Source organism: Ursus maritimus, unplaced genomic scaffold, assembly GCF_017311325.1.
Source record: "Ursus maritimus isolate PB19 unplaced genomic scaffold, ASM1731132v1 scaffold_36, whole genome shotgun sequence".
In the NCBI taxonomy this organism is placed as follows: domain Eukaryota; kingdom Metazoa; phylum Chordata; class Mammalia; order Carnivora; family Ursidae; genus Ursus; species Ursus maritimus.
Window position 1 is genome coordinate 979,022 of NW_024426230.1, and position 13,031 is coordinate 992,052.

The window sequence follows — 13,031 nt, forward strand, 5'->3', positions numbered from 1 at the left end:
TGGGAGCCTGCTTCTTCCTCTCCCACTCCCCCTGCTTGTGTTCCCTCTCTCGTGCCTCTCTCTCTGTCAAATAAATAAATAAAATCTTTAAAAAAAATAAATAAAATCTTTTTAAAAAATTAAACTCTTGATACCTAATTATGATGCTTGATCCATTAAGAGTCAATGAAGAATGGCTACCAAAACAATCTGGGTATGTGAGGAATAATATCAAATGTGAGAAAGATTTCATTTTGTTAAAGCTGAGTGATGGTCATTCTTCACACATTTTTTGTATGCTTGATATTTAATAAAAAAAAAACAAAAAAAAGCTCTTTTTGGTGGATGGGTCTTTGTATCTCAGCCTTGACTGATTTCATAATCTCATCCCCAGGAGCACTCTAGAAAAGAGCCAATGAAGGGTTTATCGATGCCGTAACAAAAGAGGACACAGTGCCACTGAGAAGCAGGTTAGTTCAGGTCCTGGTGTTCCAGATTACTGGGATATTAAGACTTTGTAGCACTCTGCCCCCTTTTATTCTATCTTACAAAACATGTTGGCAAAAAAAAAAAAAAGTATACATACATATACATATATATACACACACACATACATATACATATATATACACACACATACATATATATACACACACACATACATATACATATATACATATGTTACTCTTACAGGCTTTTAGCCAAGTGGGTTGGAAATTTGAAACTGATTTAGTGGGAAAATTGTATGGGGAACACTAAGGTTTGGGGAATCAGTGCTCTTAATGAAGAAGCAGGAGGAGGTCATACTGCAGTACAAAGGTAAGTTAGATCTCAATGTTAGGTACTGGCTGAATTTGAATGCTTTGTGTTTTCTAACTTTGAGATTATACTCTTGTACTACATTTGGCATTGTTAAAATCAGAAAATGCACAAAAGGCTCTCTGAGCCAAAATAGATGAAACCCCAATTTTGTTGGAATCCAATTTGTACCACTGGAATTAAGTTACCACTGTAAACTTTCAAGACATTTTAGGAAATGTATACAAAGGTCAAGATGACCTTTTCTAATTACTGTGAACAAGCTACAAGAAGACAGAAAACTAGCAGAAAATTGTTTAATTAGGAATGGTTTTTGTTTGAAGAAGAATGGGTTTGAAATTCACTACCCAGAAAGGGGTTTGCAGGGCTTTGGTGTCTGTTACGTTGCTGATTCGTTGGATTGTGTCTCTTACTAATTCACAATGGAGTCACATCATGTGGACAGGTGGCCGGCCACAAAAGACAACATTAAGGGTTGTATTCCAAGGACCTCTCAAGCCCTCCTCAGCTTAGTTTCTAATATGGATTCTAAGAGACTCATATAGATTGAGCAGAAAATCACACAGTTTACAAAGAACAGAAAAGAAAGTGACAGGTAATAGCATTAGGGTAAAACAGACACAAACATTTGAACAATTACAAGTCGGTCCAGGAGAGCACACAGGCAGATCACCTCAAAAAAAGCTGACACGTGATCCTCTCGCTTCATTACAGGTGCTGTAATGAATGTTCACAACACAGATTCTAAACCAAGGAAAAGTTCTGTTTTCTTTAAATGTATATAAAGGATGTGTAAAAGCTAGAAAGATGTCTTTATCAGGATGGATTAAAAAATAAAATGGCAGAAGCTACCTCAACATAGAGGTGATAGCTACCCAATCACAGGTATCTCAAGTTTCTGGGACTTTTCCCTGCAACTACTTAGCAAGTCTGCGCTGCCCCGCCGGAGGACCGGGTTCCCGGGACAAACCGCCGCGTGTACTCAGGTTGGGGTGCAAGCTGGCCCTGTTCGCTTCTGAACCGCCCCACTCCCCGTCCTGCTCGTCCTGCGCGTACTCAGGAGACCGCCCTCAAATGTTATTCCCAGGATAGCCTCGGACGTTACCTTTGTGCCGGCTCAGGGCAGTGAAGGGCAGTCCACGACTGTTCCGTGAGGCTCCCCAGTGGGAAACCTGGACCCCGCTCACTGCCATTCAGGCCCTCACAGCGCCTGGGGCGCGCGTGCGTGGGGCATACGTGCCTCTGTCCAGGCGCCACAGCCTGACGGGTCCCAGGATGCTGAGCGGCCGGAAGCCCTGTGCCCGCCACCCAGCAGGCTCCAGGGCCACTCCGCGCATGCGTTCTGTGTCTTATTGGCGAGGTACCGCGAAGCTTCGCTAGTGTGTTGGTAGAGCTGTGGCGGCAGCGGCGTTTTCCCGCGCTTTTTCTGGGCGCCTCAGGTTAGATATTTTATTTGTATTATTGTTATTATTTTCTCTGTAGAGTGCAGAAAGCAGGCCAGGAACTCCAGAGTGAAGTTTCTGTGAGTTTAATCTCAAAAACTCGGCCCTTGGTAACTTGGGACGATTCACCGAATGGGCCCTTTTCCCCGGTCGTGGAAAATCTGGAATTAGCTGCACCTCCCGCTCTGCCTGAGAAAGCTCTCAGCTTTAAAACTTCCCAGCTCTTCTGCCTCCCCATGCCTATTCTGCTGGAGTTAAAATAGGGCCTTATAACTCCTGCTGCAAGGTGCCACTTACCTTGGAGACTAACTCAGTGGGTACTTTGGGGTAAAGGGGTCAGAACGTCCTCATTGGCCCCTGTGATAGAGGCAACTTTTTTTTTTTTTTTGGATCAAAACAACATTCTTGACAGAATTTGTTGGTTAATAAAGGTTAAATATGGACATTTTCCTTGGTGTATAATTGGTGTGTCACAGTTATTTCATACAATATATGATTTTGGTATATCCAGAATATTGCTGTCCAGTTTGGGTTAGTAAAACCAGTGAGAGTGGACACTATATTAAAAAATAACTCAAGAATATTTATTTATTTAAGAGTATTTATTTGGTTTTACAAACTTCTTTACTGAAGTATAGTATTCAATAGTGTTTATATTAATAGGTGAATTATTTGATAATAAAATAAGTCAGCTTTTGTACAGATTTCCAGGTTTCATAATGGTCATTTGCTTGGATGAATTAAATTACTTGCCATTTGATGCTATCAGATTACTACTGTTTTTTAGGTAAGGCAACATAAGTAAAGAATCTGAGAAATCAGTGTATATGAAAAACCTAAACATGTAACTTAAAAAACACTTTTAACTAAAGAATGGCTGAAATTGGTCCCTGAACTCATATCTGCCAAGTGTGAGAAGTGGTACTAAAATATTCTAGCAAACTATGGATGGGTAGTAGATCTGGCTTTTTTGTTTAGATATTGAGGATTGGCAAAAGGCACTAATTAATTTTTATTTGTTTGTAATTTGTAAATGTTCCTAAACTTTATTTTCCGTGTGCATATTATTTTTGGCTTTAGTAAGATTTGGACCACTCGTGTCTAATTTTTTCTTTAAAAATTTTTTTCGTGGGCTTTCTAGAGATTTACACAAAGGAGCACAGCTAATATTTTTGAATGACGGAAATCTATAGAATATATTGATTATAATAAATACAAAAAATTAAATATTTTATAATAAAATGCAAACATGCTCTATTTCATTTTCATTGAGATTTGACTTATTTGACCTTTTCATTTACCCCATATTAGGATTCTTTTCAGCATCTGGAGACTTCACTCTCTATGTCTTTGTGTGAAGACATGCTGCTTTGTAACTATCGCAAGTGTCGCCTCAAACTCTCTGGTTATGCCTGGGTCACTGCCTGCTCTCACATCTTCTGTGATCAGCATGGCAGTGGTGAGTTTAGTCGTTCACCAGCTATCTGCCCTGCCTGCAATAGCACGCTTTCTGGAAAGCTAGACATTGTCCGCACAGAACTCAGTCCATCAGAGGAATATAAAGCCATGGTATTGGCAGGACTTCGACCAGAGGTTGTGTTGGACATTAGCTCCCGTGCACTGGCCTTCTGGACATACCAGGTTAGTGCATAGGCTAGTTTTTCTGCAGAATATGATTTGAGGTGTATGTGGAAGCTTATAATGTTTTTCCTTCATTGTGTTTGTATTCATTTTTTTTTAAGATTTTATTTTTATTTATTTGTCAGAGAGAGAGAGCACAAGCAGGGGGAATGGCAGGCAGAGGGAGAAGCAGGCACCCCTCTGAGCAAGGAACCCGATGCGGGACTCAATTCCAGGACCCAGGGGATCATGACTGAGCCGAAGGCAGACGCTTAACCAACTGAGCCACCCAGGCATCCCTCATTTTTTATGAATATATAGAAAATGTTCTTTTTAATAATTTTTTAAAAAGATTTATTTGAGAGAGCGTGCGAGAGAGAGAGAGTGTGTGTAGAGAGAGTGTGTGTAGAGAGAGAGAGAATGCGCAGAAGCAGTGGGGAGGGGCAGAGGGAAAAGCAGACCCTGCTGAGCAGGGAGCCTGATTCAGGACTGGATCCCAGGACCCCAGGATCATGACCTGAGCAAGGCAGATGCTCAACTGGTTGAGCCACTCAGGCACCCCAGGAAATTTTCTTTTTAAAAAGTAATAGGTTTATTTTTGGAAATCCAAAAGAAAGAAAATAAAAAATGAACCATAATTCCATCACTCAGAGATCATTGTTGATATTTTTGTTTGTGTATTACTGGACTTTTTCTTTCTTTCTTTCTTTCTTTCTTTCTTTCTTTCTTTCTTTCTTTCTTTCTGAAGATTTTATTTATTTGAGAGAGAAAGAATGAGTGACAAAGAGAGAGCACAAGCAAGGGGAGAGGTAGAGGGAGAAGCAGGATCTCCACTGAGCAGGGAGCTGGATGCAGGACTCGATCCCAGGACCCTGGGACCACGACCCGAGCCGAAGGCAAATGCTTAACCAACTGAGCCACCCAGGCACCCCATTTACTGGACTTTTTCTGTGCATTAATATATGTTTTGTCCAAAAGTAAGGGTAATATCAGTTAAGGCTGACATTTTACTTATTATGAATATTTTATTAAGTATTTTTAAATTAGCTATTCTATAATCATAATTTTAATAGTTGTATCATTATTTATTTTGAAGCTATAAGAAAAGTTGTGATGAGCTTTCCTATCATCAAATTCACATATTTAATTATTTGCTAAGATTAAATTCCTGAAAGTGGATGAATACATTTCGAAGTTGTAAAAATTGCAGTATTTTGGGATGCCTGGTGGCTCAGTCTGTTAAGCATCTGACTCTTGATTTCAGTTCAGGTCATGATCTCAGGATCCTGAGATCAAGCCCTGAGTCGGGCTCCGAGCTGAGTGTGGAACCTGCTTAAAAGTCTCTCTCCCTCTCCCTCTGCCCCTCCCCTGCATGCTCTTCCCTCTCTCTCAAAAATAAAAAAATAAAAAAATTAAAATTGTAGTATTTTATTTTTTGTTTATTATTAAAAGATTTCATTTTTAAGTAATCTCTATATCCAGTGTGGGGCTTGAACTCACAACCCCAAGATCAAGAATTGTATGCTCTGAGCCAGCCAGGTGCCCCCAAAATTTCAGTATTTTAAAATTGCCCTCCAGTTAGGCCATTATTATTTTGTGTTCCCTTAAGTATATGACGGTGCTTGATTCTCCATGCTTTCTACTCACCAGTTAGATATGAGTAAGGTAGAATCTCATTATTCTTTAAGTATGCCTTTCTTGGATGACTTTTGGATGAAAACATTTTCTTGTATTTTTTTTCATGTATTTTTCTTTAATGAATTGCCCATTTCAATTTGCTTATTTCAATTGTTATAGTTTTTTTATTGATTTGATAAGAGTTCTCTGTATAGATTTAACTCAGATGTTATACGAAATTTTCTCTTTTTTCAGTTATCTTTTATTAGTCTGATTTTTGAATTGGCCTTTTTTATTGTTGAGTTCTAAGAGTTCTTTGTATGTTTTGGATAACAGTCGTTTTTTTGAGAATATTTTACAAATATTCTCAGTCTATGGCTTCTCTTTTCATTCTCTTGACATTGTCTTTTTTAGAGCAGATATTTTTAATTTTAGTGAAGTCTAGCTTATCAATTCTTTCTTTTGTAGATTGTGCTTGCTGGGGTTGCATCTAAAAAGTTACCATCAAACCCAAGATCATTTAGATTTTCTCCTCTGTTATCTTACAGGAATCTTATAGTTTCGTGTTTACATTTAGGTCTATGATTCATTTTGAGTTAATTTTTGTGAAGGTTGTACAGTCTATGTTTAGTTTCAGTGTGACCTCAGTATTTTGCTGGTTATTGCCCAAAAGCTGCTTTCAATTACTTGCCTTGTTGCCCTTTGCAATATGGTTCTTTGCTTCTACAAAGCCAGCAAGACAGAGAATGTGTACTAAGGCAGGCTTTATAGTCTTACGTAATGTACTTACGAAGCAGCAGCCTGTCATTTTCCTGTATTCTAGTCACAGTTTCTGTCCACATTCAAGGGGAGGATCTAAGTACAAGGAGGCAGGGATAATTGGAGGCTATCGTATAATCTGTTCTCCACACTATAGATTACTTGAAATAGTAGCAGCTTGAGAGTATTCCTCCAGAATTTTTTCCTGTGCATTTACTGACACAGTGTATTATTTTCTATAATAACCATTCTGTTGTACATCTAGGTTGCTTCTTAATCTGGTTCCAAATGTTAAATTAATAAAATCCCAGTGTAAGTCTTTCTTTTTCTTCTGCATTTAAAGTTTTACAATATATGACTTTGTATTTATTACCTTAAAAATCTTTTTTTTTCTGTCTTGGGACAGGTACATCAGGAGCGCCTCTATCAAGAATATAATTTCAGCAAGGCTGAGGGCCATCTGAAACAGATGGAGAAGATATATACTCAGCAAATACAGAGCAAGGATGTAGAATTGACCTCTATGAAGGGGGAGGTCACCTCCATGAAGAAAGTGCTAGAAGAATATAAGAAAAAGTTCAGTGACATCTCTGAGAAACTTATGGAGCGAAATCGTCAGTATCAAAAGCTCCAAGGCCTCTATGATAGCCTTAGGCTGCGAAATATCACTATTGCTAACCAAGAAAGTACCCTTGAACCATCCATGATTGCACAATCTGGTGTCTTTGGCTTTCCATTAGGTAAGAAGGGACATGTAATATACAATAACTGTTCTTTAAATCTTTCACATTGTGTTCTGCACAGTTCCCGGAAGTCAGTGGAGACTCCAAAGGCCTAGAGTGGTGGTAGGCTCCAGATTCTTCATCCATGTCTCAACGTGTACATCTTTGCTTTTAACAATTTTATTTGCTTGTGGTTAAGTTACATCTTCAATGTAAAAAGAATAAATCTCTCCAAAATAAAACTTTGCAAATTGATACTTTAAGTGAAAAGCTATTTACTTGCAGTAATAATACTAGCTGCCATTTATTGATACCTTACTAAGTGCTAGGCACTGTTACAATTTTACATGTATTCATGTTATTTTCAAAACTTTATGATGTAGTTATTATTATCCTTATTTTACAGATGAGAAAACTGAGGCATAGAAAGTTAAAGTAATTGGTCAAGGTCACAGAACTATCTTCAGAGCCCACACTCAACCATTTCCTTCCTCAAGAAGGCCATGTTCAGTTTCTTTCACATGGCAGTACTGATTGCACAGTTCTTGAGTTACTGTTGGTTGTTTGGTTGGTTCACTTTTGTTCATTTATCAACTATTTATCAAACATATTTCATGTGCTAGGCTGCTAGACATAATACTAGGCAATGAGAATATAAGGATTATCCAGATAGGATTCCTACCTTCTGAAGTGCACAATCTAGGAAGATGCCAGTTCTTTTTTGCTCACTAGGTGCTTTGACAAATGCAATGAATCTCCTATCTCTTCCTGAGTTCTCCTCTTTATACGACTCTTGATATACTAGAATCCAATAGACTTTTGCTATGCTATTAATATAAATTATTTTTGTTGTACAAAAAAGTGAATTTTCTTGTTCTCGGTTTTCCTAAATATGTGTTTTTTGAATTATAGGCTGAGGAAAAAGATTTAGCGGGGGGAGGAGATGTCCTAGAAAAGGCAGGAAGTAATGAGATGAGGAGTAACAGGAGAATTGAAACAAAAACAAGTTTTTGTTTAACTTTCAGTTAATCGTAGTTATAATTTAGTCAATCAAAGTGTTATTGTATATTAACATTGTAGATATTTTTTCCTTGTTACGATCCACATTTATTTTGATATCTTTCATATTCACTGGTTCTTCCTGTTCCACTTTTTATGCACACTAACCTTTTTACTTTCACCTCTTGCTACGGCTGTTGGCTTGAAGCAGATATAGTCTGCATTCTCCTTTAGTTACATGTTCCCTTTAAGACTTGTGGAAGCCAAAGAATGGCTCAGTGGAAGTCACATGCTTATTTAACCAGATCTATTGTCTGATTTTTCTTAAGGTTATTCTAAGTGTTCTTGAATCATGAGTATACGCCAGTTTTTCATAGTTGTCATATATTTTCTAGAGTGTTTATGGCAATCTTTAAAAGAAAAATTATTCTTAAAGAACCTGGGAAAAAGGTTTTGTACACACCCAATATTCCTTTGAAGTAGATTACATAGATAACGAATAAAATTATGAATTTTAAGTTCTAGCTTTACTAAAAACATATTTCATTGTGTCAGATTACTTTTGCTGATGAGGTCATGGCTGTTGGAAACTGCATCACAGCAGAAGATACGCTATCTGTGGTCACGGGAGGGAGTGGGAGCCATCACAGTCCTTTTCTTTCTCCAACATTAGGTTCATATTTTACTGTCTCATAGGAGTTGAGTTCTGTTAAAATATTTATTAAATCATAATGTTTTTGTTCCTAAAGATCTGTAAGGAAATAGATGCTAAAGTTTTTCCCTTATTTTTTTCCTAGGGAACAACTCCAAGTATCCTTTGGACAGTACACCGATTCGAAATCGGGGTGGTGGAGATGGAGATTTTCACTTCAGACCATTTTTTGTGGGTTCTCCCACAGCACCTGAACCCAGCAACAGCTTTTTTAGTTTTGCCTCCCCAAGTCGTGAATTAGAACAGCAGCAAATCTCTAGCAGGGCTTTTAAAGTAAAAAGAATTTAGCTCACTTTACAGAATATTTCTCTGTTCACTTTCAGTGATCTCATTTAGCAAATTGTCTCTATTCTACTTAGGATAGGAGTCACCATCCCTTGTGTGCTATTCCATTTTCAACTTATGAGAAACTCAGTGTCAGTAGGAGTGGCTTTAGAGTCTGGCTTCTTTTTCTGTTTCCATTATTTAAAGCATGAACATATTAAACTCAATTTTATTGTGACTGTTGAGTTTTCACCAGTAGTGAAAAGGTTACAGTATTACTGCCTGTTTTGTAGATCAGCATTTGTTTTCTGTCTGTGTTATTTCTGACTGAACTAGGTGTTCATGTATGTATGTATAAGCACGTGTGTTTTATATCTACATGTCACTTTGTGTCCCGGTATTTATGCATATATGTATATATGTGTTCCTTTATATTGATATTTAGCTGTATTTGCCAGTATATTTATGTGAAGATTTTGGCTTCAGGAAATGGCAGGTGGATCCGTAGCTTGATTTATGTATTTGCCCTTGTATTACTTTGTTTGGAAATGTGTTTATGTTGGTGAATAAGAATACAATTTGATGCTTGCATGTTAAGTCTATATTTCTAATTGAAAATGATTCACATTGATAAAGTTATTTTGTAAAGTTGATTTTTTGGCATTTATTTTAAAATGAAATGACTCTGCCCTTTTGCCAGCAGTGTCTTATTTAGGAATGCACTCTTACCACAGAAAACTTATGTTCTTGATCTCAAGAGATTATATTAATTAAAATATTTTTAAAACTTATTCCTTGTTTTCCTTTATTAAATAGCATTTCTGATCACTATCACAAATAACTTATTTAAAACGTAGAGCTGGGGCACCTGGGTGGCTCGGTGGGTTAAATGTCCAGCTCTTGGTTTCGGTTAAGTGTCCGACTCTTGATTTCAGCTCAGGTCATGATCTCGTCCGGGTCCTGAGACTGAGCCCTGCTTCAAGCCCTGCGCTCAGCGGGGAGTGTGCTTCAGGTCTCCTCTCTCCCTCTGCCCCTCCTCCCCTGTGCACTCTCTCAAATAAATCTTAAACAAGCAAACATAGAGACAAGAAAGTAATTTGAAGAATGCTTTCAGTTACTTTACATCCTCTTAGTGGCATGACTTGAAAGCATGCTGGTTGCAAGAGCAGAACATCTGGGTTCTAATATTTTTTCCCATATATTGGTTGTGAGTTTGAGTTTAAACTTTCTGGGACTGTTTCTATATTTGTAAAATGAGGGACTGAATTAAATCATCCTGTAAACCTTTTCTAACTTTTAAATTTTATTATTTATTTTTATTGGTTTGGGAGGAATTATAGTGGAATTACCCTACATACCAAATCCTAGTGTTTTTTGGGTAATAGAGTCATACTGAAAGCATTTGAGGATATTTCATATTTAGTCACAAAAAGGCAAGTGAATATCCTTGTCTTATGTTTTATTCCTTGGTAGTATAGAATATAAAATCTCTTCAAAAACATTTTTTACTATATCCCAAAGTTAAAATGGTATCTGAGGAAGAGAATGAAAAATCTTAAAAGTTTTAGAACATCTCTTCCCACTTCATAGCTGTTAACAGATTTTATGGATTACATTACAAAGTATTTTTCTTCCCTATGCAGTTTTAAATTTTGTTGGAAAGTTGTGTGGGGGAAATTTTATGTATATTCATGATTTCTATCTTGAACCTTTGCTTCTTTTTTTTTTTTTTTAAAGATTTTATTTATTTATTTGACAGAGATAGAGACAGCCAGCGAGAGAGGGAACACAAGCAGGGGGAGTGGGAGAGGAAGAAGCAGGCTCCCAGCAGAGGAGCCTGATGTGGGGCTCGATCCCAGAACGCCAGGATCACGCCCTGAGCCGAAGGCAGACGCTTAACCGCTGTGCCACCCAGGCGCCCCTTGAACCTTTGCTTCTTGTGTTAAGTTTACACGATCAGTTTGAAATACAAGTAAGCTATAAAGAGAATTTATTAGGACTATTACATGCTACTTTAAAAAAGTTACTTACTGAAGAGTTTAATATATTCACATGTCACAAATTCAATGGGTGTTAAAACAAGGTATGGAGTGAGGTCTCCCTTTCACCCCTGTCCCCCAGTCACTCACTTCACTTATCTGAGAGCAGCCGTGTCTCTTTCAGAGATAGTCTATGTGGAAGAAACTAATATTTTATTTAAAAATTGTGTTTGTTTTTAAATAGGTAGTACACGTGCATGATAAATTCAAAAGTGTACACAGCAAAAGAATTTTCTTTGCCTACCGACAGCTCTTGGTCCCTATTTCCCTTTACAGAAACAGTCATTTCTTATGTATCCTTCTAGATACAGTCTATCAATATGTTGGCATTATTAGTGTACCGATACACTATTAGTTTATTAGTTATGGCTTTCATGATAAGATCCCGAGTGTAGCAGATATATTAGGATAGTGTGTTCAAAATGCTAAAATTCCTCTGATATAGAAAATAACTGTAGGGGCTCCTGGGTGGCTCAATCGGTTGAGTGTCTGCCTTTGGCTTGGGTCATGATCCCGGAGTCCCGGGTCAAGCCCCATGTTGGGCTGCCTGCTCAGCGAGGAGTCTACTTCTCCCTCTCCCTCTGCTCTTTACCCTGTCTCGTGGTCTCTTGCTCACTCTCTCAGATAAATAAAATCTTTAAAATAAAAAAGAAAATAACTGTAAAATTTGGAAAATATTCAGACAAATTGACCATTGTACTGCATGTCCTTTAAAATTTTAAACTTACAGGCATACACTGTCTTAACCTGTCCTCTTTTGGCAGGGAGATGATGGTATTATAATCTTGGTATAAGTAAAAGATATGGAACAAAAAGATACACACAATTAAGCTGAGAATATTAGGTTTCCAGGATTTGGGAAAGAAACAAGTTTATAAACTCAAAAGTGTTTATAGAGCATCTCCTTTGAGCTACAGGCACTGGGTCAAAGTTGGTTTGCAGTGGTGCCCTTCCTTGAAAACCCGTTCCTCGCCACCCTTCGAGCCCTTGTAGCAGATAACCTTGCTCCATTTCCTGCTTGGATGTGTTTTTTGCAATGTGGTTGGATTGTATCTGGCTCAGAATTACGACATACCACACCTGGCTAAAAAACACTTGAAGGAATTAAAAGGATTTGGATGCCAAGAAGAAACCCTCTAGTTCATGGGGCAGACTCCAGCACTGCCTTCTGGACATACTAATTCTGTTCTCGAGCGCCTCCTTACCATCTGAACCAAAAGCTTTTGTTTTACGTTCCAGCCTCAGTGACTTTCCTCTCTGCTAGATCCTGTCTTGCTTTAGAGCACAAATGGGGCCACATATTAAGAACTACCCCCTTCCAACATCCTCACATCTTCCCTTCCTTCTTCCAGCCACTTGAGGTGGCCGAAGACTGGAATTAGGTGCTAGATTAGTAGATGTGACCCCTAATTAGTAGTTTCTCCTTTATTCTTTGAGATCTCTACTACCTTTGTTTTTGAAGAAAAAATGATGAGTTTTGTAGAGCTGATCAGATATAAATAATGCTGATTTCACAGTTTAGCAATTATAATGGTTGTTTAAACATTTGGTACTAAATTATGTTGTTTCAAAGTAACTAAAATTAAAGTCCAAAATCCAGTTACTTTTGAATTATCCATTTATTTTATACTGGTGTCAGGCAGCTCCATAGTTGCTAATTTAACCAGTAAGTCAATTTGCTACTCATTAACTGAGAAACTATATTCTGAGAACTCTGTCAGGAACTAGGGAGCTTAAAAATATGTAAAATTAGGGCCTTTGTCCTCTGTAGAATTCATAGTCTACTATGCATGTTTTTCCTTAATGATATCTTTGATTTGGCTCTTTTCCATCAAAAGAATCATATTTACTTTACGGGATCATAGGTGTATTTGACATTACATGATGGATAAATGACAAGTTGTCTATAAAGGAAATTTTATGCCTTTTCACAATAAAGAATGTATTTACATTATAACTTTATAGTGATTCTCAAAAGAAAACTTTTTTTGTTTTTTTGCAATCAGAAATCATTTTAATTTGTCAAATGTATAATTCGTCCATATATATTTTGTTTTAA

The 13,031-nt window shown here is 37.5% G+C and overlaps 1 protein-coding gene and 1 pseudogene across 1 annotated transcript; both read left to right on the top strand.

Annotated features, from left to right (window-relative positions):
* The first annotated feature begins 2 nt into the window (after nt 1-2).
* Nucleotides 3-9,724, top strand: CCNB1IP1 (cyclin B1 interacting protein 1). The gene is made up of 4 exons (XM_008683658.2): nt 3-449; nt 3,552-3,881; nt 6,643-6,976; nt 8,755-9,724. The coding sequence occupies exons 2-4, from the start codon at nt 3,585-3,587 to the stop codon at nt 8,955-8,957; spliced, it is 834 nt and encodes a 277-aa protein (XP_008681880.1). The 5' UTR covers nt 3-449; nt 3,552-3,584; the 3' UTR covers nt 8,958-9,724.
* Nucleotides 9,725-11,740: 2,016 nt separating this feature from the next.
* On the top strand, nt 11,741-12,236 carry LOC121100286 (annotated as a pseudogene).
* Nucleotides 12,237-13,031: the final 795 nt, after the last annotated feature.

Excerpts from the sequence above, each read along its gene's own strand:
- CCNB1IP1 (XM_008683658.2), top strand. The coding sequence starts at position 3,585 with ATGTCTTTGTGTGAAGACATGCTGCTTTGTAACTATCGCAAGTGTCGC. Across the intron at positions 3,882-6,642 it reads TGGCCTTCTGGACATACCAG|GTACATCAGGAGCGCCTCTA; the intron begins GTTAGTGCATAG and ends GTCTTGGGACAG. Across the intron at positions 6,977-8,754 it reads TGTCTTTGGCTTTCCATTAG|GGAACAACTCCAAGTATCCT; the intron begins GTAAGAAGGGAC and ends TTTTTTTCCTAG.